The sequence below is a fragment of the Balaenoptera ricei genome, chromosome 12 (assembly GCF_028023285.1).
Source record: "Balaenoptera ricei isolate mBalRic1 chromosome 12, mBalRic1.hap2, whole genome shotgun sequence".
NCBI lineage: Eukaryota > Metazoa > Chordata > Mammalia > Artiodactyla > Balaenopteridae > Balaenoptera > Balaenoptera ricei.
In genome coordinates, this window is record NC_082650.1 from 14,366,205 (window position 1) to 14,392,501 (window position 26,297).

Consider the following 26,297-nt stretch of genomic DNA (forward strand, 5'->3'; position numbering starts at 1 on the left):
ACATTGCCTCCTCATCGTATGTAGAGTCACGAAAAGCAGCCGTAGGAATATTCTGCAACTTTCTTGCCATGATTTTCTTTTCTTTCCTTGGCCTTTAGCTTTGGAAAGGAGCCAAATGGAAGACAAACAGCTATAAATTCCTCGTTCAAATATAAAAAATATTTTAAAGAGAAATTTGCAGTGCAGTACTGGCTTTCTGTAGAACATTTACTCCAAATACTTATAAATTATTTAATTTTTGTACAAAATCTTTAGAAAAATCTCCTTTAAATCTAGTTGATGACAGAGCAGCCATGCCTTTCAAGCCTTTAGGTAAATATACCAAGCAAACAAACAGCCATAAATTAAACAATATCCAGAAGTCAAAAAAAATATATATGTATATATCTTTAAAAGAACAGAAGACCATTGCTAGGGAAAAACTTTATATATTCAGCCTTCAACATGTTAGCTGATTTTCTAAGACTATCAAGTGTGAATTGGTTTATGTCAGAAAATCCCTGTGGGATGGGCATGGTTTGCTTCATGGCTACAAATTTCATAAATAAAGAATAAGTACTATGTGGCGTACGAGAGAATTGATGGAGGAGTCCTTCCAAGATCACTAAGGAAACTCAACTGGAAATTAATTGATATAAATATCAAAGGAAAAGAAGAATATTTTCTATGGGAAACGAAAGGCTGTGTTCTTATTTAAGACTAATTTGCTGGTGGCATTATATATGTGTCAATGCTTAAACATAATAATACATAGATATTAAATATCCCCAGGAGGGTTTTTTTTTTCCTTTTTTGGCCACACGGCTTGCGGGATCTTAGTTCCCTGACCAGGGATTGCACCCAAGCCCTTTGCACTGAAAGCAGAGTCCTAACCACTGGACTGCCAGGGAATTCCCAAATATCCCCAGGTTTTATACTAAATTGTTATGCAAACATAAATGAATTAAAAGTGATGCACTGCAGTTCACCACCCCAAAAAACAGCACAATAAAGAACTTTAATTTCAGAAGAATTTTAAAACTTGTTTTTTATTTAAAATGCTTTTTAAAAAGCAGAAAAATCCTTAGGTAATTCCTTGGCAGTCCAGTGGTTAGGACTCTGCACTCTCACTGCCGAGGGCCCAGGTTTGATCCCTGGTCAGGGAACTAAGATCCTACAAGCCGTGGGATGAGGCCAAAGGAAAAAAAAAAAAGGCAGAAAAATCCAGAGACTAATATAACAAACAAAATTAGAGGTATCAATTTTATTTTGATATTTTTTCACTCAGCATTACTTTTTTAGATCAATCCACGTTGATACATATAGATCTAGTTTTTTCATTTTAACTGCTTAACAGTATTTTAACTTGTAACAATAACAACTTACCCATTTTCTTATTGATAGGCCTTTATATTGTTGCCATTTTTTTTTGGTTTTTTGCTATTACTAGCATTGTTGAACTTAACCTCTTACATGTCTTTAAGTGTGCAGGTGAGAAAGATTCTCTTATATCCTAGAAGTAGAAGTCCTGCATCATAGCCTTATAGATAATTTTTTAAGGTTTACTTCAACAGACCTACCTAAAGAAACTATATTGTATTCAATACTCATTCTGAAAAGAATTGGCTTTGGGGTAGTATATAGTATTATTCTGCCAATGAACTGGTTATTTTTTTTTCTTCACTTGAGCAAAAGTTTCCATCAAAGTAATAGTAATGGCTATCTAGTACGGCTTTCGGCTGACATGGTTCTAGTTAGGACTTCAAAACCCCTGACAAACTGGGACCTATTGGAACTTGGGTCCCCCAGATTCTTATCATTGCCATTACCATTATCATTAGGCCCCATTGATTGAGTGGCTGTTTTTTACCAGATAGGGTCATAGGCATTATGCATATCTTCTCTAAATTTAATTCTCATACTTCTGCAAGATAGGTACTATCTTCATTTTAAAGATGAGAAGGTTGGACTTCCCTGGCGATCCAATGGTTAAGACTCTACGCTTCTAATGCAGGGGGGCGGGGGTTCGATCCCTGGTCAGTGAACTAAGATCCCACATGCCGCATGGCACAGCCAAAAGGATAAAAAATTAAAAAAATAAAGATGAGGAAATTGAGGCTCTGAGAAGTGAAGTGACTACCTCAAAGTCACAAATCTAACGTGCTGGAACAGGGAGCCCAGATCTGTCTCACCCGCAGAGCCATAGTCTCAGATGCTACCTTATGCCTCTCTTTAAGGATGACCCTTCCACATTCTGTACTCCTATTCCCTGTCCTGAAACCTGTCCTGTGGTATTTTCCTTGGACTCAGGGTGAAAACTCTCAGTAGACTAGGCAGCATTTTTAGGGCTTTTGAATTAGTTTGTGGGCTATTTGTCAAAGGATACAAGTCTTTCTTTTTTTTTTTTTTTAATTATTATTTTTTTTTTTATTATTTTTGGCCGTGTTGGGACTTCGTTTCTGTGTGAGGGCTTTCTCCAGTTGTGGCGAGTGGGGGCCACTCTTCATCGCGGTGTGCGGGCCTCTCACTATCGCGGCCTCTCTTGTTGCGGAGCAGAGGCTCCAGACGCTCAGGCTCAGTAGTTGTGGCTCACAGGCCCAGTTGCTCCGCGGCATGTGGGATCTTCCCAGACCAGGGCTCGAACCCGTGTCCCCTGCATTGGCAGGCGGATTCTCAACCACTGCGCCACCAGGGAAGCCCAGGATACAAGTCTTATCGTCTACTTTCTGGTTCTAAAAGTTACAATTATTTTTATCTTTAATGCTGAGCTATTTTCAGTGTATTTTTTTAATTATTGTGCTCATGGTTCAATTATATGAGTAAGAATATACTCGCTTTACTCTTAGTCTCAAGTTTTCTATTTTAATTTATAAAGTATAAGCTAATGACTGAAATAATCTGGTTCCAATTTTAGAAGCCAGATCTAGTACACATAATAAATGACCTAGAACTTATTGCCTTTTTACACACATTGTAAACTTAGATTATTTATTCTTCTAATAGCGAAAAACCTGATGTGTTATCCCAGGAGTTGGGGATGGAAGGGGAGAAGTCACCTGCTGAAGACCAGATGAGAATGAAATGGGAAAGCCTCCATCAAGAATTTAGTACCAAGCAGAAACTGCTTCAGAATGTTCTGCAACAGGAACAAGAGCAAGTGGTATCGAACATTTTGCTTTTACATATTAACTAATATAAAAGATGTACAGCTTATGCTATGGGAATGAATATAACTGTGCAACAACCTGTATTTCATTATCAATTCCAAAATAAGACATAAAACAAATTACTTATCCTACACTCTTCTTAACAAGCCTGTTTCACGTATCCCTTTATAATTATATATTTATATGTGGAAATTTAGTTGACTTCTAGATACTGTTTTCCTCAGAGAAGATTAATATCTGATGACTCATTAGCGTAAACCATTAAATTTCAAATGGGCCCCCCCATTTTTCCCACAACTTTGAAAATTAAGGATGCAAATTAAGGATATACACATCCAGGCCAAAAAAAAAAAGCTACAAATTTGTCAGTAAGTTATCAAGTTATCTTATTTTCTATTGCTACTTCCAGTATTTAATCGTTTCAGAAGATCTTACTGGGAAACACACTGGGACCTCAGTGGGGCTAAAGGGAGGGGAATTCAGGGGTCAGTTACAGTGGTCACTGGCCCATCTGCACGCTGGTTCCCAAGATGGGTGGGTACTTGTGATGTTGGACTTGGTTCCAACAAGCAAGCCGAATCCAGTGGAATTAAATAGAGCAACCAAAGGTTCCAGATAGATAATAGCTATGAGTTCACCCTAAGCAGAAGCCTGAGAACAGCAAAGAGTCAGAGGGATTCACCCCTTAAGAGCTAGTCAGGGAAGCCTGTGATGCTCAGCACAGCTGTGGTCCAGCAGGATGCTGGAGATAGAAGCCCAGCCCAGGCCCTGGGTCAGCCCTGCTCTGGCCGTCCCACCACGGTGGTATCATCAGAGCAAGTTCTAAGACCTTCACTGTGGATCTGGGGAAGCTGCTGTTTTCACTGCTCTGCTTCGGACCAGCTTAGGAGCTGGGAGAGGCTGACCCCAGAAGAGAAAGGGTATCGATAATTACAGAGCATCTGAGGAGGGAAAGGCAGGAGCTGACAGAGCGGGCACTGTAGGGGAGGTACACCTTGCCAGGATCACCTGAAAGGGGGATGTCTAAAGGTCAGAGCCTGTCCCCCATCTGCTGAGAGCCGTGCGTAAGTCGTACAGAGCCATTCGTCTCTGTCTCCTTTTACAGCATCTTGTGGCATTCACACTTTCTCGCTCCCTGGCCAGGGCCTTCTTTGCCACTGTCCACAGGAACATCACCAGCTCTGGCCCTGGAGAATAGAAAGCCCTCCCTTTCCAGAGGCGGTTGTCTCAAAATCATACTCCACCCTGGCACACAGGACCCTTATACCTTTTGCATGGACCTCCTACCTGTGTTTGAATGAATCCTTCTTCACACCCCTGATCAAACATTCCTCAGACTCGTAGCTTGAGTTCTTGATTTCTGATGTAGATCTCCTGGACTTCCGAACAGCACTATCCATGTTATAGGATTTCCCTTTGTCTATAAGGGGTATTTACAGCCCTAAATGGTGGACCGCAGCCTTTTCTGAGTATCCTAAGTCAGATAAACCTGGGATATTTCTAGTCGCGCCCCACGCTTACTTACTGTTCTTCATTCGTGAAACGCCCGACCCCTCATTCTGCCTCTTGTCCGTTCCGCCTGAACACTTGCATGAGTCACCCATCCAGCATCACTGACCTGGACGTCTCCTCCATACCCGCTCTCATCTCAGAGAGCTGCCCTGTCAGCACTTTCTTCCCTTTGGTGTGGAGAGGTGAGAGGAAAGTACAGGAAGAAGTAGTCTGGCTATGAGTTTCCAAAAAGAAAGGGAATGATCTATTAGGACCATATTTTGTGTTCTAGGTGTTCACATAACAATGCTGTGGTGAGGTTGACATTATCTCCCTTCGTAGATCAGTCAGCTAAGTCTTGGAGAGATTAGATAATTTCTCAGGGTCTTGTGACTAAGAAGAGGCAGAACTGAGATGGGGATGCAGGTTTGTTTAACTCCAAAGTCCCTCCTTTTTCATGTTACCTTACTGACAGTTTTGTACCCTGGATGATATACTTAACTAATCTCAAGTGTAAAAACAGGCACTTTTTTTTTTTTTTTTTTTTTGCCTCAAGTTCATTAGGTCAAAAGGCATCAGTCTTTCAGAGCAATGTTTCTTTGTTCGCTTCCACTGTATTTAGCATCTCTGTGCAGAACACCTGGCCTCAGGATGAGATATGGCTCCTGCTCCTCGGAACCTGTAACCCAACTAAGGAAATACTTTAGACATTTCTGAAAAATTAAGCAGCTGGGGAGGCTCCATTAGCAGGAATTAAAAAGGAAACGAAAGTAAAAAAAAAAAAAGTGGAAAGTGGCTAGAAGAGGTGTGGAATTTAAGGCAGTGGATTATAAAGAGATGCTGGGTGGTGAGCAGTGCAACCACAATGGGGAATGAGCCTGGCATGTTTAGAGGATAATGAGTTAATCAGCCTGAAAAGTAAGGGGAACATGAGGTATTCTAAACAATTACAGGACACTGAGTGAGATCAGAAACATCATTAAAACGTTTGAGTGCTGGGCCATATCATAGCCCTTACTGGGGAGACGTTGTGTTTGCCTAAAAGAGTTTAGGGGGGAAGTAAAGGAATCACGAAAGCCAAGGGATCAGTCTAGTTCTGGTATTTCGGCTGAATTATTTCATCATGGGTCGTGCTAAAACCAAGATTAAGTTGAGAGGAAGGCTATGATAAGAATTCAGGCGTGTTTTTTCCACTATTTTCTTTTCTCTCTTTCTTTTTTTCTTGGTCCATCAGGGAAACGTTGCCATTGCTGAATCTGGTCATCATGTTTATTGGACATGGTGTGTTGTAAGGTTGTTTTTCTCCAGCAGAGGTTTCCATAAACACAGTTTTTCCAGCATCTGTTTCAGTGTTCATTTCTAAATGAGAACACCTGGATAGAGTACATCTGGTCCTAAATAAACTCTCCTGTCTGCCTGCAGCTTTACAGCAGGCCAAATCGGCTCCTGTCTGGCATGCCACTGTACAAAGGGGACGGACAGGCCCAGGATAAATCCGCAGTGACGTCTTTGCTGGATGGATTGAACCAGGCCTTGGAGGAGGTTTCAGCCCAGGTAGGGTGGTGCGCTTGGTCTGCTTGTGGATCTGGGATCCCAGCGGGTTGCTCCACCCCTGGGCGTGAGCTGTTGAGACCCAGCGCTAGTGATTAGCCCGGAAAGGCAGAGCCACTGGACCCCAGCATCTCATCCTGGTATTTTTCTTTGATTTCTCAAAACACTGTAATTAATCCTTTGTTCCTTCCTTTTTTTCTCAGGGTGGAGGGACAAAGAGGCAGAACACTGACTTGGAGCAGAAATTATACGATGGGGTCTCGGCTACCTCTACTTGGCTGGATGATGTGGAGGAACGTTTATATGCTGCCACAGCACTTTTACCAGCAGAGGCGGAAACTTGCCTCTTTAACCAAGAGGTAGGTTTGGCAGCCCATGTCTGTGAGGGTATGACATTACACGGCACTTGAAATGCTGACATTGGATAATGAATGTTATGTATAAAGAAGGTCAAGCATAAAACAGTTCTAATAAGGGACAAATGAGGTGTATTTCCAAGCAGCATAATGCAGAAAAGAATTGCCTAAATATAAAAAGCTATCAAAGATATTTATGTTTGGATTTTTATTCTTTGTCTTGTGTATGTAGGAGGTGGAAAAAACTGAGAACTCTGTAGGAACCCTGTTGTATATTGCAAGCTTCCACATATGAAACACAGACTAAAAATAATAATTATGCATTTCTAAATGGCACTTTAGAAAGCTCATCTTTTCACCAAATATTTTATATTAGTATTAGCAAATGATGTAAAGTTTCTGAGGAAAATAACAGTAACTTGCCTAATATTTATAGAAGTGTAAGAAGTGGTCCAACTTGCCTTAGATGTAATTATCACTGAGCAGCATGAGAGATATAGTGGACTTCCTATGAGGAAATGACTCGATTTGTATATGAATTCATGGATCTAAACATTGAAATGCACTTTCTTATCAACCCCAGACTCTTGCCAAAGATATTAAGGAAATGTCTGAAGAAATGGATAAGAACAAGAACTTGTTTTCCCAAGCCTTTCCAGAGAATGGTGATAACCGAGATGTTATTGAAGACACTTTGGGTTGTCTTTTGGGCAGGTTATCTTTGCTAGACTCAGTAGTAAATCAACGATGTCATCAGATGAAGGAAAGACTTCAGCAAATACTAAATTTCCAGGTAAGACATTATCGAGATGTTTCACCATCTTCCTGCTACCTTCAACGATAAACAGGATCTTATTGAGGTATGATATAGACCTACCTTTTTTTTCAAAGGTACGAAGAGCAAGAACATTACAGAAAAACAAGGGGGTTGAACTCAAGGAATAGAAAACAAAGTTTTATGCGCCTAGAAATGGAAGGTTGAGAAAATCAGCCAACCAAACTTAGGGCTGAATAGAACTTTAAATTCAACCAGTGAAGCTCATATATATGGCATATTATAATGATAATTTCCAGTTGATAAAACTGGAGTTTAAAACATTAGACCAAAGAAACATGCAGGAAGTAATAAAAAGCTTCCTTTGGGAATACTTACATTCTAATTGAATTTTATTTGTAGCAAACACAGAAGATTTATAAAACAGATTCATGTAATACATGTAATTAGGGCCAAGGGGTTGATGTAAAAGTTTGATTTCCAAAAAAATACTGTAAAGTGTCAAATAAACGTACCACTAGCCAGGAAATGTGGAATTTTCTAGATATTCGTCTAGAGGGACAGATTATCATTGCCTTCCAGTAGTTTACATTCTTAAAACTATAAACTAAAATTATCACAAACATTTGTGTATCATTTCTCTATTCACAAGAAATCTTCACATATATTATTGACATAATAATAATATTATGATTTTATCACCTACTGCTGTATAACCTTAGCTGCTTCTCTGACCTAAGTATCCTCAACTATTAAATCATGCCCACAGTAACTACCTTTTAGGGCTTTGTGAGGATAAAATGAGTTAAAATGTTTAAAATACTTTAAACAGTGTCTGAAACATAGTAAGCACTCAGCAAGTTTTGTTACTGTTGCTGCAGTTAATAGTAGTATTTATAATAATAGATATAGAATCTAAAACCAATGGAAAAGTTAAATTATTTCTCCAAGTTTATTTAACCATCGAGAACTAGAGCCAGGATTTGACTCAAAGAATGTTTGTATATTTTATATTGTTAGGATGATGGTGGGGGAGTTGGAGAAAAGTAGACCTAGTCAAGATATATTTGGAAGGCAGAATCAATAGGGGAGCATCTGTTTGGATCTGGGCAACAAGAGAAAGGGGCACTGCTGAGGAACTCCAGGGACTCTGACGTGAGCATCTGGGGGGCATTGGCTGACAGAAAAGACAGATGGGAGCAGTGCCATGGACCAAGGGGCAAGACTGGGTCGCTAGCAGTATCACTGGCTGGGCAAGGATATCGGGTTGAATTAAAATACTCTGGTGAATAGTCACAAGTCTGTGGCTTAGAAGAATGACCTGCATTGGATATTTGCATTTGTATCTGTTGTGCTGTGTAGTACACAGAGAGGAAAGAGCATTTCCCTTTCAGTTAGAAAACCTGGGGTTGATTATTTGGGTATTTTGTCTTGAATGCAAGATCTGATTGCATGTACATCTGTACATACTATGTCTAAAATCAGCTAAACTGTTGTGCAACTTATGGAAACTTGTTTCATTACTCTAAAATTCCTCTTGCATAAAATAACACACTGAGTTTTAATAGCATTCTAGTCAATTGGCCATGAATTGAGGTGGGTTAAAAGTGCAAATGGGTGTATCACTAGGAGGCATGTTTCCCTTTTTCAAATTGCGTTCTCTATGCTAGTGTCTTTGGTACTTTTAAATTGTTATTGGTAATCATAGCCAGTCAGAGTAAAAACTGAACTAAACATGAATACTCTGGAACTTATTTTGGGTAGAGGATCAAGAGAAGAACAAGTAATCTTGAAATTCTCTTTCAATCATGTTCTCTATTTTTCTTCTGCCAACAAGTTTCTACTTGTTGGTGGCCGACTCACAAACAAAAACTGACATTTCAAAATGTCTGTGCTCCAATTTAATTGAGAGAAGGAGTTCTGATGTTAATGTAATTAAAAGTCAAGTCACAAACCATTTTATTTTACTTTGCACTGAGCACCTGGTATACTATCAGTGCTCAGTGCTTATTGGAATGGTAGCCTTCATTTTCCAGTTAACTTTTGAGTATTAACTTTTGCCAGACGCTAACGTTATCCTGTACCCAACAGACAATCTGGAAAATGGGTAGATGTTATGTAGAAGTATGTTATCTACATGGAATCACAAGTTAATTATCACCTATTCTGTATTTTTAAAACTTTTATTCATAGACTTAAACCCAAATAAATTTCCTAGACATTTTTATAGTTGAATATTTTAAGTTATTTAAAAAGTAAAAAATGAAAGAATTTCTTATTGAATGAGCAAGGCAACACAAATGATTTTAGAACTTGAAACTTCCTGTTTCTCAAACAGCTAGAAGCCCACCTCTTTATGCCCTACAAGTTAATTCCAGTAACTGTAAGAAAAAAATTGTGATGTCTGTTATGTGTGTAGTAGTAGATACCTTAAATACCCTGCTGTATCACAAGTGTGGTATTAAGAAATGGTTAAAGCCTTTGGATTTTCATTCTTAAGAAAATATCAACATCTATATGGTTATAAGCACCTCTTAAAGTCTTTTATTTAGTAATTTTTAAATCAGTCATATTCTCTGCTTTACTTTCTTCTTGGCTAGTCTCTTCTAGTAATTAGTGCAGCTTCTAGAAATGTGAACTCTGGTCTCTATTACCTGGAGTAGAATATGATTAATATAGAAAATGTGCTATTAAAAATGTAAAGATGATATACAGGAAATACATACACCCTCTTCATTTCTAACCCATGTTATTTATACTTATCTACTCGTTTAGATTAACGAAACTAATGTTTTTCTAAATACATGTGGGTAATAAGGACTTTATTTCTTTTGAATCTGTTCAAATGAATGGGAACATCTTTTCTTATGCATATAAACAGATAAATGTATCATGGTTCTAATGGCCCACGTGGCCTTACCCTGAACACAGCTGAATGACACAAGCATTATCATAACTCATAAGCAGAACCCTTGTTTCTGGCATCGTTTTTCCAGTGCTGTTCTTATCATTTCTCATTTAGTCTGCAACTAGGCTTGCAGATTGGTTTGGGTTTTGGTTAGTGATAGTTATTGCCTCTTAGGATCGTATGCTTTTCTCTAAATCTCATGTTCAGTTCTATTTCTTCTTTTCTTTTTAAACTGCATAATTCACCTACTATTTTGCTTTAGCCTTGTATTTTGTGTTATAATGCTGCCATATATCCTTAAAGACTTTTTTTCTTCTTCGGTGTGATTATCCTTCTACTCATGAGACAGTCAGAATTTTTGCATCTTGGTACCATACACACATGCGATCAGCTCCCGCTGAAGAGAACGTGATAAGTCAGACTTCAGCCTGTGATGAGCAACCAGCCCATAGTAGAAGTTTCTAACTAATAAGAAATAGAGCTTACCTGTTGATATTTCAGGAGAAAAATTAAAAATGTTATAATTCAAGTTTTGTTCCAGTTCATTATTCCTTTTAGAATTGAGTATCAAAATTCTGATAGTTATCTCCTTTCTGTACAAAGTTAACTCAATATAAGTATATTTGGACATTTATATGAGTAATGTTTATGAATAGGCTGAGCTAAGATCTTTTTGTGTTGTCTTTTCATATGTCTTTGGTCATTGTGAATAATGCTTATCTTCTAAACTTCTGGATGGCTTTTTATAAGCTTGTGCAAATTCTTTGAAAGTAGGAGAAAGAAGGAAGTGAGGGAGAGAGGGAAGGAGAGGAGAGAGGAAAAAAAGGATCATAATTACTCTTAAGAATAATATTTTTCCCCCAAACACAACAACACCTGCAGGTTGTTTTACTAGCCAGAAGTCCTTAGTGTAATATTTCTGCTGCAATGTTTAAATGTGCTCATTTATTACAGAAATAACAAGAACATTCGGGTGAACAATATTGCTTTTTATCTGTGTACTTCGTCTCCATCTGTGTTGTGTTGGAAATGCTTTGTATAACAAATTCTAGCACTTGTGTAAATTTTTTAGCACTTGTATAAATTGTTACCAGTTCCTTTTACTTTGCCATAAGATAATATTGTTTCTTCTGGAAACAATTAAATTCCTACCCCTGTATATTATTTCTAAGAATGTGTGTTATATTTACAACCATTTTGAATTTCCTGTTACACATGTTAAGCTTTCCTGTTGTTTTCCTCCTTAGAATGATCTGAAGGTGCTGTTTACATCCCTGGCTGACCACAAATACATCATTCTGCAGAAACTGGCAAATGTGTTTGAACAGCCTGTGGCAGAGCAAATAGAGGTATTTACAGCTGCCTTTTTCCATAAGAGCAAGTGCAATGAGTAGAACTGATTTACTATGAAATTCCAAATATTCTATGGAATATTAATGGCTTACTATAGCATTTTTGTTTGTCATCTGTTTTGTTTTTAAGTACCAGGTTTACATCAGATTACATTGACTCTGTCACTTACTTCTGTGTGTAACCAGGAAATGTGAGAGAGGAAAAGGTGTTAGTGACAGATGCTGACCTGAAGGTGTTTGCCACCTAACAATGAGATTAGACATGAACCTCAATGACACTGGACAGGGAGTCAGACCGTCCTGGTAGCATTACACATGAAGCACTATGGATGTTTAGAAGATGGGAGATTACCTTCAGCAGCGGTAGGATTAGGGAAAAATTTTGTAAAGAGAAATTCGAACTGGACTTAGAAGTTTGGACACAAAGAGACTGGGAAGAAAGGTATTCTAGTAAAAAGGACAGCAAGAACAAAGGCATAAATGTTAGACCATTCAGGGCATTTCGGGAGAAAAGCAAGTAATCCTGTTTGGCTGAACTTAACAATGAGCAAAGGTGATTGAGGGGAAGTAGGGTTCAAAGAGAAAATTTGAAGCAACTTATAGAGCCTATTCAATGTCAGAGAATTTGGACTTTGTTCTACAAACGAGTGGTCAACTTTATTGCTTGCGCACTTCATTGGTTAAAACAATAAGCACACACCACAAATATATGTGTATTTACTTATTTATAAATTATAAGTAGGTACTGTGTTATAAAGCATACACACAAATGAAAATTAAAAATGCATGTGGTTGTATATAAAGGAAAGACATAGTGTTTCATTCTCATCGATCATCTTATACACTTTTGGGTACTTATACTCACCTTGGAGACCACTGGCAGTGGAAAGTCACTAGGGATGTTTGAGGGTGAGGATAAGTGTCAGTGCCAGCTCCTGCATCTGCTGCTTGACATGACAGCTCACAGGGTCAGGAAGCAGGATATCCGTCCTGAGGCTTCACATAACTGCACTGAGGAGAAGGAATGAGAATTCAAACTATCGTACTGGCAGTGGAAACAGGGAGGAGGGAGAAAATGGGAAGGATGTTACACACAACATCCCATTTCATAAACTAAGTAATTATGGAAATGTGTGCTTTAATAGAATTGCATACCCTAATTTCAGTAGACCTCTAATGGTTCTATGGGTAGGCCATAGGGAATCACCTGAAATAGAAACCACCTCAAAGACTTCTCTATAGAAGGAGATATCTAGATCTCTCTCCCTCTCTGACCATCCAAAACAGTTTGCAAATTTATATGTGAATATGTATCTTTCTGGACCCTAATTTCATCTGTTTTTTAACAGAGATCCCTCATTTTTCCCAAATTGAAAATCATTCTTCCGTGTCATAGCTTCTACTTGAAAGGACCCTTTTTTATTTTTATTTTTTATTTTTGGCTTATAATGTACCCAATCCCAAACAGAATTTGAGCAGCCATAAGAGTGCTTTGCCTTGAATTTCTAATGTGAAATTTAGGATATGTATGATCACAAGTAACACTTTTACTGACTATTGACCAATATAACCAATGTAAATTCCAGAGATAAAAATAAATTACTCATTATTTCGTTGAATAAAAGGAAAGCAACTAAAAAAGTGCTAATTCCATCTCTACCCTCCTTGGGTTAAAGAGGTAACAGTAGCAGAAGCATGGGGATATATTCATCTTTTGAGTCATGTCATTCTGACCTAGAACAGACCTGTTGCCCCACAAGCCTGTTGCACAGCTGTCTTCTTCAATCTCCCTTTACTACCATTCTGAGAATTTCCTTCACTTCTCCCTTCTGCTGGGTCTTCTCTTTCCTGAGTTTCAAGTCTTTCTCTTTACTGTATTGCTTCCTTGTTTTCTTAGTGCACATCCTCACTAAGAAAGGATGCATGCTAGATATATTTTTCAATATTTTGCATGTCTGAAAATGTTCTAGTCATATGCTCAGATACTACTCATACTGATAGCTTGGCTCTTTATAGAATTCTTGGTCAGTTCTTTATAGAGTTTTGAGGCTTTTCCTCCATTGTTTTCTAGCTTCCAGTGTTGGCTTGAGGAATTGAAAATTGTCCTAATTCCCAAAGGTCTCAGTGTTCTGAAATTTCACAGTGACATGCCTTGGGGATAGTCTGTTTCATCCACTGGGCTGGGAGCTCAATGGGCTCTTTTGATCTGGCAGCTCTCATCTTTCTATTCTGGAACATTTTCTAAGAGTTATTTAAATATTTTTCATCCCTCTATTTTATCTGTCTCCCTTTCTGAAACTCCTTTTAGGCAGATGTTGGATGTTCTGGTCCAGTCCTCTAACTTTCTTATCAAGGGACATTTCTCTCTTTGTCTTTTTGCTCTGCTTTCTGGAGACTTCCTCAGTTTCAACTCTAAACTTTTCTATTGACTTCTATATTTCTGCTCTCATGCATTTAATCTTCTCAGAGCTCTTTTTGGTTCTGCAAATGATCCATTTTTTGGTAGTATCCTGTTCTTTTTTAAATAGATGCATTGCCTTTTATAATCTCTCTGGTATATTAGTGATTTTGGGGTTGAAAGGGTTTTGGGGGGACTTTGGGGGAGTTTTTTATTTGTTGGTTTTTCCTGTATAATCTATTTCCCTCCAGGTTGCTTTTAATTTGTTTGCTTATTTTGGTCTCTATCTTTCATGTTAGAGGCTTTTCTCAGATATATGGAAATGCTTTGTTGTCTATTCACATTTAGGATGAGAGACTGAATGGGAACTTCATGAATGGATGGGGCTTGACAATTTTGAGATTTATTGAAGGATGATCTGTGTGGGCTATTGGAGAATCCTTGTGTCAAATTTTTTAGGTCTTTTCTTTTGGTCTTTTCATATTCTCCTGCCCACCCCCTTCTGTCTGGAGAGTAGAAACAAGGCTTCAGCACTCTAGGAGACGTAGGGGCTCCACATTCAGCATTCAGTGGGTGTTGTCACTTTATCCCCTTGTTTTCAGTCAAGGACTCAAGCCCACAACTGTGCCTGGTGCCCCTCAGTCCAGAGACATCCGTTTTACCTTCTCCAGAAAATGAACTTTCAGTCTTTCACCAAGGAAGGAAAGAGCCAGTGTGGAATGAGGAAGGGGATCTGGGAATCGAGGTGCTCTTTAAGCAGCTTTCCACCAACCCTCCTTATTTAGCACCCGCCCCATGTTGCCCAGGGTTCCAGAGATTCCTGTTGCTTTAATTTGGTGATAAAGAAACCCTGCTAGCTTAGGATTCAGCTTTCTCAGATTTCCTAAGTCAATTCCCATGTATCCTTCTGATTTTCAGCTTGCAAAATTTTGTTGTTATTACCCTCTTTCCTGTTTCCTTGCCCTTGTAGATTTATGAAGGAAAAACACACCAGAAAACAAGCAAACAAAATATTGGCAGTGGTTGTAGTGGGGACTCAGGAAAGAGAAAATAAGACACGTGTGTTTCATCTGCCATTTGGAGTCCATGTTCTTTTCATCCTTCAAGGGCAGCTGAGGTTGCTTTTCTTCCAAAAGCCTTCCTCGACTGCTCCAGGATTCACTGGTGTCTCCCTGCTCCAAAGTCCTCTAACAGGGATGAGCTGCGGCAAGCTTAGTACATAACCGCATTCAACCTTGTTCCCTTTTCTTCTGTTTACTCAGGCTTCCTAAGCAGACTGGAAGCTCCTTGAAGGCCAGGTTCATGTCTTGTCCTGCTTCTGTAGACCTCACCCTGGGAAGACAAGGCTCAGCGCTAGCTGTCACTTTCATACTTGATTGCTTGCCCTCCCATTTCACAATGGAGTAAGCTCTCCCTGACCATGCTGTAACATAGATTCCTCTTTCCTCACTGCATCTCTCGTCAAAGATGCTCAAAACTGCATTTCAGAAAACCAGAACACGATCCCCTAGAACATCTTAGGCGAATACCTTTTTCTAAAGACGTCCTAAAATCATGCTTCTTTTTCAGGGTGCTATTCACCGTTTCCCTTATTTGTTCAAGGAAGCCATTGTTCTCCCAACCCTCCATGCTAAGCCCTTCCAACCTCCTTACCTTTAAAATATCTGATCTGTAGCATAATAAAGGGCCTTCTTCACTTTTCTGTTTAATAAAGGACCATCATTTTTATGTTGCATGGAAAATGTTTTAGGTGGAGAAGAGAGGAACAAATAAGGAGACACGATAATCATACTTTGCATGGCAAATTGTTTACGGGAGTTTTAATAAAATGTCATAAATCTTATACAGGCAATACAGCAGGCTGAAGATGGGCTAAAGGAATTGGATGCAGGAATCACTGAGTTGAAGAGGCGTGGTGATAAGCTGCAGGTTGAGCAGCCTTGGGTGCAAGAACTCTCCAAACTCCAGGTACAGTTTTCTACCAGTGGCATTCAGCTTCAATGGTACATCCTAACTGGAAGTCAAGAAAAAATTATTTTCTCAATTTTTTCAGGCTTTCTCTATAAAATTCATGTCATTTAGGCCCAATTTTTCTTCCAAGTAACTCTTAGAACATTTTCTGAAACTTTTATCATATTTAGTACAATAAAATAATTCGACATATTTTGAGATTTACTACAGGGCAGTCTGTGTGCATTTGTTGGAGGACCCTTGTGTCAAATTTTTTAACTCTTTTCTTGTATTTTCTTGTATTCTCATGCTTTGAAGATTTTTTTGACATTATTTTTATTCCGATGGCTAAGCATTATAGCATAGTTTAGTTGTGGCATATTATTTTCTTCTGTAGAAAATTTAATAACTGGCAATCCTACCTAGAAAAGTTAAAAAAAGGCTATCTACCCTGTATTGTACTACACCCAAAAAAATTTTAAGGAAAAAATACTTAAGCTAATACTTTTAGAAAGTGTATTTTCTCAAGTTCAAAATTATAGTTTATATTTCATACATGTTTGAGTGGAAAAGAGACATTGTTTCAATTCCAGAACAACAACAAAAAATTAAAGGTGGCTGAAATCCAAACAGACTTCCTGGCATCTTTCAGGCATAGAGAATTAACACTTTGGATTAGTGTTTTTCTAAATCTGGCACTTAGGCAAGAATCTGATCTCAGGTTGGTAGGAAGATACTGGGATAGTAAACCAGCAAAGTGTAGCATCTGAAAGGCAACACAGTTAAGTTATATTAAGAAAAACTATGCGCGTGTGTCAGGTTTTCTCTGCACACACGCCTTATTACAGAACCATTGAAGGATTAATAGTATGAGTCCAATACAGGGTCACAAGTTCTTACTTTTGAGAAAATAAAATACCTCTTATTTTAAAAAGAACATTTTTATTTCAACTATCTCATTCCATTATCTAACATTTCATCATGTGATGAGCCCATGGCCCCGACTCTGTCCTTTTTAGACAGTTTTCCGACAGTACTTAAATGTCAGGTGTAAGAGTCAGGCGTCATAGCTGTAAATAGGCATTAAAGTTGAACTTTTCCAGATTGAGGCATTTTGGCCTGCTAAACCTTAATATGATACATTAATCAGGTCCATATGGCTAAAATAAATTTTGTATTTGGTGTGTCATCGTCCGCTAAAATGTCTTTCCAGCTTGAATAGTTATTTATTTACTCCACCACATTTGGCAAAAACATTGCCTTTTTAAGTTTTAAAGTCTTTCTGCTCACGTTAAACTCCTCTGTTTCTGTAGCTCTTTATTTAAGGAATAGTCCCAAATCTGATTATTACTTAGCAGACCAAATGTTGAAGATGCTCTCTTCAGTTACTCTAAAATTAGAAAATTTGAGAGCATGATAAAAATTAAAACTACATTTCCTATGACATTTCCCTCAGCCACAAGAACAATTTGTCAGCATTTTAACCCCACGGAAACTATTGACATCCTGTGAGCACAGGTGTTAAACGTACCTCATGAATTGAGCGTGAGTATCTGTCTGTTTCTTAGGACATGTACGATGAGCTGATGATGGCCATTGGCTCCCGGCGGGGCGGTCTGAACCAGAATCTTGCACTCAAGAGTCAGTACGAAAGGGCCCTGCAAGATCTGGCTGACCTGCTGGAGACCGGACGCGAGAAGATGGCAGGAGACCAGAAGATTATCGTGTCTTCCAAAGAAGAAATCCAACAACTACTTGACAAACATAAGGTAAAAAAAAAAAACAGAGAGAAAGAAAATGTAGTTTTGGAAGCACATTCTCACTCACTGACATATATTTAGTAAAACCTAACATTATCAATCATTTATGAGTTTCTACTCATATAAGTTACTCTTTAAAATGGTCAACAAATGTATATTCAAGCCCACTGGCACTCAATAGCACAGAAAAATGAGAGAGTAGTATATATTCCTATAATTTTGGAAGTTAACAAAGAATACCTACCATACCAGTACTTTTGATGATCAGTATCAGCCAGGCTTTCTCCTTCGTAGACTGCAGTGGACAGGAAACCCAGCTCTCTTCAAAGGAGCCCAGCTTCGTTCTTAACTCTGCCCTTTTCCTTTGCATCCCTCCTGCCCATGTGTTCATCTGGTCCTAGGTGTTCTCTCTGCTTTCCCTTGTCCTGGCCGAGAACTCCCCACTCTGCTCTGGGAATGCAGAGCTGCCCACTCAGCTCTGGATGGGCTTTATGTCTGTCACATGCATCACTTGGCTCTTCTGGTCCTTAAGTACATGCTCCTCTGGTTACTGTGGGCCTCAGGAGTTTCCTCCTGGGGACGGCAAGTGCTTTTGCTATATAACCAAACTTGGGAGGCCTGAGAGTGTTCCATCAGTGTGTACCGTAACCAAGTTCAGGTTAGACACTGCTCCTTTGTGAAGGAATGCCTGTTTAATGCACACACACACACACAGATTGCATTATTAGTAATATTACAAAAATAACAGTTTTGCCAGTTCAGAGACTCAAGCTCCCAGATAGTGGAAATTTCTTATGAGGAAACTTTAAAAATTCCCTAAGATTACAGATGATTAACATTCTACCATTACGTAGCTCTTTGGTGGCTTATAAAGGTAGATTTGGGGGGGTGGTGCTTGGAGAATTGTACTTGTTGCTATTTCTCCCAGAGGTTCTTGTCCAAAACTTTGTGATTTATTAAAGCCTTATCATTTGGCTTTGAAAACATTGCTTTAAAGTTCACAGCTGGTTTTTCTCAAATCTTTGACCATAGCAATAAAATATCATCCTGAGTTATTCCAGAGGGGAAACTGGGATCAATGAGTATAAATAACAGAGAAATAAAGCTCAATAGATGAAGAACTCTAAAAGGAGTAGGCTGCCATTGAACAGACCCCCTCCTGGCCATGAGAAGTCCATCCAAGGCTGTCAGGGGGAGACGGGGTTGTAATAGGAATATCAGCTTTCTGTGAATGTTGGGCTAAATGACTTCCAAGTTCTCTTCCAGCTTTAAGATTCTATGATATAATAATTGTTAGTTAAAAATAATGGTTCTAGCTCCTCCTGACCAGACCATTTTCTGAGGGAGAGCTCTGTGTGACCTTGGGCATGTTGCATTAGACTGAGTAGCGCAGAGTCTGTAAAATGGGAAATAAAACTACCTATCTAATGGGGTAGTTATGAGGATTCAATGAGTTAGTTGCTGAAGTGTTTATAGGGCACCTGGCACGTAGTACACACTCAGTGTTAGCTGATGTTAACGATTCCTGGTCCTTTAGTTTCATCCGTGGTGCTGGGAACAGGAAATGGGATAACCTTCTCCCCATCTTCTGGGGATTTTTATGTATAGAAAGTAATATTTTAAAACACATTTGTAGGGTTGTGCAAGGCCTGCAATTCTGCTGTGTGTAGGTATGTTATGAGGGAAATTTTAAAATATTAATGCCAATTGTTGGTTGTCCAGCTGTGCTTGGCCATGAGTATTAAGTACAAAAGAGTAGAGCTCAAGCCCAGCCCTGGAGGAAGAAAAATTATGAATGTGTCAAGTGAGGACATTGCAGGAAGTAGAGTGCAGGCAGAGGCTGAAGATGGGGAGCGGGCGCTCATGTGTCCCAGGGACAAAGGAGGCCAGTATCTGTGGTGGAGGAAGCAGGTGTCCACCCAGATGGTACCAGGATGAGGAGTGGAGAGGGCGGACGAGTGTTTCAGCAGCTGTTCGCTTCTGAAGGGCTCTGTTTTGGGGACAGAGTATCTGCAGCACAGCACAGTGTAGGTGCTTTGAGTGGGGGGGGTGGCCAGGAGAGGCCAGTTAGGAGGCTGGACCCCCATCCCAACCCCCCCCGACCCCCGTCTCTGCAGGAAGCGGTGAGTGCCTGGGTAAGCGGAGGCCAGCAGGGAAGGACCAGTATCACCCATATATTAGCCAAGTTCCATCAGCTTCCAGGTTTGAAGCAATTTTTATTGTAAGGTAGTAAATGAATGAGTTGCTGACCTCTTTCTATCTGAAAAATTGCAGGAATACTTTCAGGGCCTGGAATCTCATATGATCTTGACTGAAACACTCTTCAGGAAGGTTATTAGCTTTGCGGTCCTACGGGAAACTCAGTTCCACACAGACCTGATGGCGCAGGCTTCGGCTGTGCTCAAGGGGGCTCACAAGAGGGGTGTGGAGTTGGAGTACATTCTCGAGGTGAGCCCCTGGTGCTGCCCTTCCCCTACAGCACACCTCCTACTGCACAGCAGACCCTTCAGGCAAGACATCTTCGTTCCTGCGATTTGCCTCCTCTGACCTCGGCGGTGTCTCAGACTCAGCACGTGTGTCGCTTGTGCCCCTGGTGTTCCCTATCCACATTTAGGTAACGGCTGTGCCTTACCGTGAGTTCAGCTAGATGAATACCAGTTTCAGACTGGGCATGACGATATTTGGGGTCTCGATAGTCAGACTGAAAAACTGCTGACTTTTGCTATACATGATTGAAAAAGACTTCACATGATTAAAAAAAGATTTTCCGATTTTAAATAGAATAAAAATCATAATTTTCTTTTAGTTTTTTTGGCCGTGCTGTGCAGCTTGTGGGATCTTAGTTCCCCGATCAGGGATTGAACCCGTGCCCCCTTCAGTGGAAACACAGAGTCCTAACCACTGGTCTGCCAGGGAATTCCCTAAAAATTATAATTTTAGAATAAGTGATTTGGGATTTCTCCTTAGTAGAATGTCTATACTATATATTCATATTTCTTAAACGTCTGTGTGGGGTTTTTTAATTTACAAATGTAATGTATTTAGTTCACTTACTTTGGAAAGTAAACACACCCATCCCTTTCACTTAAGTCATTCGTTCATCATCACTGCAGTAAAGGATGAAACTGTGAATATCAGCTGCCTGCTGTGTTCCAGATGTGCTGCATACGTTATTCTATTTAATCCTCACAATGGACAAGATATTATTATCCCCATTTTTTTTAATGTTGAAAATGAGGGAGGTCAGAGAAACGTAGTAACTTGCCCCGGTCATACAGCTAGTTAGCTGCAGAAGTGAAAGCCCGTTCACAGTGCTTTTCAAGGTCACCATCTGATGACTTGCTTCAAAGCTATCTTTCGCTTCCCAAAGCAAACCCCCAATGCAGGCATCTCCGACTTGTCTTTAAAGAGACTGTCAGGTGCATATTTGCACACAAATAGGACTACTCTTCCTTAATGAGGATATTTAGCTCACAGACTGATGCTGTGTTTCTAGACATGGTCCCATCTGGATGAGGACCACCGGGAGCTTAGCAGGCAGCTGGAGGTGGTGGAGACCAGCATCCCGAGTGTGGGTTTGGTGGAGGAGAGCGAAGACAGGCTTATCGACCGGATAACACTCTACCAGGTCAGCGTCTAAATGACAACTTGGTGTAAAAAGTTGCCACATTTCCTTTGGAAGCTTTCCCATGGTTTTAACAGGATCTAAACAAACTTGCAATCAAATATTTTATCAAGTACTTTTACTTTACGTGTTTGTTTCGAAATAGAACATAGAAAGGTCCTTTTTTTTTTTTTTTTAATGAAAGCCCCTTTTGAAAATTTAGCCTCCATCAAGCGTTTTCCGCTTGTTATGCTGAAGTCACACTATCCTGAAATAATTAGTTTGTTGTTTTTTAATAGAGGACTGAAAAGCCTTTTTTTTTTCTTATTTTTGAAAGAGAGCTCTTTTTGAAAACTTAGCCTCCACCAAGCATTATTTTGTACTTTGTGTTGGTGTCACACTATTCTTGAAATAATTATACTTCGACGGTTTTAAGTGCACCTAAAGTTATATACTTAGATACAGATGAAGCGTCTCGAAGCTTCTAATGAAACTTGGGTGCAAATAGTTGAAATTTGACTAAAAGGTAATGGTAACATTATGGAGAACTTACAATCTTTAGGGGAGAAAAATTGCATTATCTCACCTTTTTGACCCAGTATTTTCAATCATTTTAGCATTTGAAATCCAGCCTTAATGAATACCAGCCCAAATTATATCAGGTACTAGATGATGGGAAACGACTTCTGATATCTGTTAGCTGCTCAGATCTAGAAAGCCAGCTAAATCAACTTGGAGAACACTGGTTAAATGACACCAACAAAGTGTCTAAGGAACTTCACAGATTGGAAACAATATTGAAACACTGGACCAGGTAATACAGTGACTCTTTCGCAAATTTTTAAATTAGTGCTGCAGAGTATTTATAAGGTTATTGGGTACCTGAGTTGACGAAGATGTGGTCCCCCTAGGAACTTATCACAGAGTTTGGAAAATAAAGGCAAGCACAAAGCTTCTAGTTGGATTCTTGTATAATTGTATAAACATGTACTTAAAAATGTGGCGGGGAGGCAGGAATTATGCAATACCTCTTACCTTTGAGCTGTTGTCTCCCCTGCCTACTGACAGTCAAGTGGTCAAGTAAATCTTAGAAGGAGAGAAAGAAGAGAAAGTTTGTTTTGAGAAGGTAAAGTTTTCCTTGAGGGCAATGAGAGGTATTCGAGAGAGGTGGGGGGTTGATTTTATGTAATGAAATCCTTATTTTTATGCCACCTTTATTTCTAAGAACTTTGAATAACAATCATGTAATATTTTCTTTTTTAAAAAACTTATTTATTTTTTTTATTTTGTTTATTTTTGGCTGCATTGGGTCTTCGTTGCTGTGTGGGGGTTTCTCTAATTGTGGTGAACGGGGGCTACTCTTCATTGCGGTGTGCAGTCTTCTCACTGCGGTGGCTTCCCTTGTTGCAGAACATGGGCTCTAGGGCACGTGGGCTTCAGTAATTGTGGCACGTGGGCTCAGTAGTTGTGGCTCGCGGGCTCTACAGCGCAGGCTCAGTAGTTGTGGCACACAGGCTTAGTTGCTCCGTGGCATGTGGGATCTTCCCGGACTAGGGCTCAAACCCGTGTCGCCTGCATTGACAAGCAGATTCTTAACCACTGTGCCACCTGGGAAGCCCAATCATAAAATATTTTCTAAATAGCCTCAATGTGAAGGAGTAGGAGAAAGATATTTTTATTTGCAGCTTAGAGATGGGAAAGCTGAAACTCAGAGAGACTGACTTGCTGAAGGTATGAATATTAAGAGAAGGGAATTTGAGAGTGTCAACCCAGGGCATTATTCTCCCAAATCTGTTGTGTCTCCTTTTAAAATTAGCATTGGTGACTAACACGGGTTAGCACAAAGTCGGAATTGGATGTTTACTTAATAGGCGTATTACTGTCCTTACAGATATCAAAGTGAATCTGCAGATCTCATCCACTGGTTACAGTCTGCAAAAGACAGGCTAGAATTTTGGACTCAACAATCTGTGACAGTTCCTCAAGAACTGGAAATGGTCCGTGATCATCTGAACGCTTTTCTGGTGAGCTCAAGAATCTAAAGCATTTGATTCAGTTTTATTGTTTTCAGACCTGACTTACAGGTGAAAAGGACATCAGTTGTCAATGGATGTACTTAGTAAATCAAGCTATAGAGAATTTATCAATGTTCACTCTGTGTGTTGAATAATTATGCAAAATAGTAGGGTTCAACATTGCCTCTTTAAAGTAGTGTTTAAGTAACGTTGGCTTTCATTTGGGGCAAGGGTGCGTTGCTTTTGTTTTCCTCCAGAGTGTTTAATATCACCACTCCCTTTCAAGATGTAAAGAAAACTTGTTTATGTAATAAATTAGTCTCTTTTCTTAAATGAAGGGTCTGGCTACTTAATCCTGATTTGAGCCTTGCTGCTTCTTTTAGGAGTTTTCCAAAGAGGTGGATGCAAAATCTACCTTGAAATCGTCTGTTCTGAGCACTGGAAATCAGCTTCTTAGACTAAAGAAAGTGGACACAGCTACCCTGCGTTCCGAGCTATCACACATTGATGGCCAGTGGACTGACCTGCTGACAAATATTCCAACCGTACAGGAAAAGCTCCACCAGGTACAGAAATAATCATCGGTTTAATTGGTCATAATTGGTGTAAGCAGTATTAGATGGAAAAGTACATGGATCTGCTTTTGCTCACAAATTTAAATCAGCTTTGTCTTGGACATCTCGTCTTTTATGGCTTCCATTGTATTGCATATTAACACTATTATATATAAAATAGATAACTAATAAGGACCTACTGTATAGCACAGGAAACTGTACTCAGTACTCTGTAATGACCTATATGGGAAAAGAGTCTAAAAAAGAGTGGATATATGAATATGTATAACGGAGTCACTTTGCTGTTCAACAGAAAGTAACACAACATTGTAAATCAACTATACTCCCATTAAGAAAAAAAAAGAATAGTGAACGGTTCTACAAATGCCCTATCTATAAATTCCCTGTCTTCCAAGGGCTTCTTTATCGTGTGTGTGTGTGTGTGTTTTAGAATCCTTGTCTGTCCATGTTTAAATTCTTTGTTTTCTCATAAATAAAATATGGGTAACTATACCTGTCTCATAAAGTGAGTAGTTATGAAGATTTAATAATAATAATATATGTAAAAGACCTATAACCTTACCTACAATAGAGCTGACATTCAACAAGTGAAGAGAACTAGGGGAAGAGAAGTAAGTAGCTCTCTTATCTGGAAATTATGCTTCTCTCCCCTGGAACTCCCAGATATTTTATCTTTATCTCTCTTTGGCATTCATCACTGTGTACAAGGTGTAAAGATGTGTTTCATATAAATGTCTTATCCCTTCTAATCAGCAGCTGTACACTTCTAGAGGGCAGGAAACATCTCACATTAACTTGTATATCTTTCTGCCCACATAGAAGTCCATAAATATTTTAAATGATTGCTTTTGTTCCTCTCAGTCATTACAAGCATTTGCATAAATGTATGATATGTTAAGGAAGATTCAGGATTCTAAGTATGTTTTAGTGAAAGACTGAGGAAATTGGCTATGCTCTTTGGAATAAATATGAGAGCACCAAAAATCTAGAAAATGATAGTTTGTAGTGTGGTGGTAACATTCCTGTGTCATAATACACAGAGATTTTACAAGATAATTAATAAAATACATCTGTTGAATGTTTTGTAGTTACGTTTTTTTATACTCATAAAACTAGCTATAAAATAAGAATAATATTTTCTTCCTGCTGGTGTTTTGATTAATTAGGTAGTGTTTATGCAATGTTTATAGTATTCGATGTCAAGTGAACATAAGAGGACTATTATTGTTCAATGTTTGCCTGATGTTTAATTTCAAGCTTCTAACAAGGTTAATATCCAAAAATGTCATTAAGAAGTGTTATCTCTGTTGGTACTTTAGTAGGAATTAATAGAGTTTTAGGTTAACAGAAATCGAGTTTGAATTTTAACACTTGCGACTTCTTCTGTCTCTGACATGGGCAGCTCCAGATGGATAAGCTGCCTTCTCGCCATGCCATTTCTGAAGTCATGGCTTGGATTTCTCTCATGGAAAATGTTATTCAAATGGATGAAGAAAGTATTAGAAACTCCATCGGTTACAAGGCAATTCATGAATACCTTCAGAAATATAAGGTAATTAAACATTTTTGTTTGTTTGTTTTTAGCTTTGCATATTTTAGGACTGTTTTATTTGAAGAAACTCAAAAACTCAAGTTATGGAAATCAGGTCTGAAAGTATATGTTTCATATATGGTGACCAGGTAGGTCTACTATAGTAAGAAAACTGCTTCCCTAGTTATAGGCATAGGAAAGTTGTCCAGTATTAGGAATAATTTTGAATAAGATTTTGTGTCATTTTAAGAAATCATAAAAATAAATACTATAATTTGTAAATATTTTATAGTGAGATTACACAATTTGTCCAATTCTACTTTCCTACCTAAAAAAAATTTATATTCAATGTATCTATAAATTCAAATCTTTACAAACTCAAATTCAATATATTTATACATTCAAAATGTATAAATTCAATTTATATTCAGTATATTCATATATTATATATATTCAACTTCTGAAGATAATGGGTTATATTAATACATACCGATTGTGCCGTTTGGACTAAGTCACACAAGTGATAATATTAATCTTAAGGTTACTTAAGGCTTTCCAACTCCTGGTAAAATATAAGACATGTATACATATAAGGTTGTTTTCTTACTTTCGCCTTTCCCTTTTTAGGGTTTTAAGATCGACATTAACTGTAAACAGCTGACCGTCGATTTTGTGAACCAGTCTGTGCTACAAATCAGCAGTCAGGACGTGGAAAGTAAACGCAGCGATAAGACTGATTTTGCTGAGCAACTTGGAGCAATGAATAAAAGCTGGCAAATCCTGCAGGGTGTAGTCACTGAGAAGGTGAGCCAAGTGTTCTCTGCTGTCCGTGTTTCATGAAAACGCCAAGAACGGGTACACTCTGTAAAGAAAACTCATTCCACG

General features: G+C 38.8%; 1 protein-coding gene across 1 annotated transcript in view; it reads left to right on the forward strand.

The window, feature by feature from the left end:
- SYNE1 (spectrin repeat containing nuclear envelope protein 1) overlaps positions 1–26,297 on the forward strand; it is a 443,997-nt gene that overhangs the window by 310,510 nt on the left and 107,190 nt on the right. Inside the window, exons 99-112 of the mRNA XM_059940974.1 lie at positions 2,983–3,139; positions 6,060–6,191; positions 6,392–6,547; positions 7,128–7,337; positions 11,475–11,576; positions 15,826–15,945; positions 17,496–17,696; positions 19,962–20,135; positions 21,184–21,315; positions 21,909–22,105; positions 23,183–23,315; positions 23,690–23,872; positions 25,284–25,433; positions 26,040–26,216. Coding sequence (XP_059796957.1) covers positions 2,983–3,139; positions 6,060–6,191; positions 6,392–6,547; positions 7,128–7,337; positions 11,475–11,576; positions 15,826–15,945; positions 17,496–17,696; positions 19,962–20,135; positions 21,184–21,315; positions 21,909–22,105; positions 23,183–23,315; positions 23,690–23,872; positions 25,284–25,433; positions 26,040–26,216 — 2,224 coding nt within the window. The remainder of the gene's footprint in view (positions 1–2,982; positions 3,140–6,059; positions 6,192–6,391; positions 6,548–7,127; positions 7,338–11,474; positions 11,577–15,825; positions 15,946–17,495; positions 17,697–19,961; positions 20,136–21,183; positions 21,316–21,908; positions 22,106–23,182; positions 23,316–23,689; positions 23,873–25,283; positions 25,434–26,039; positions 26,217–26,297) is intronic.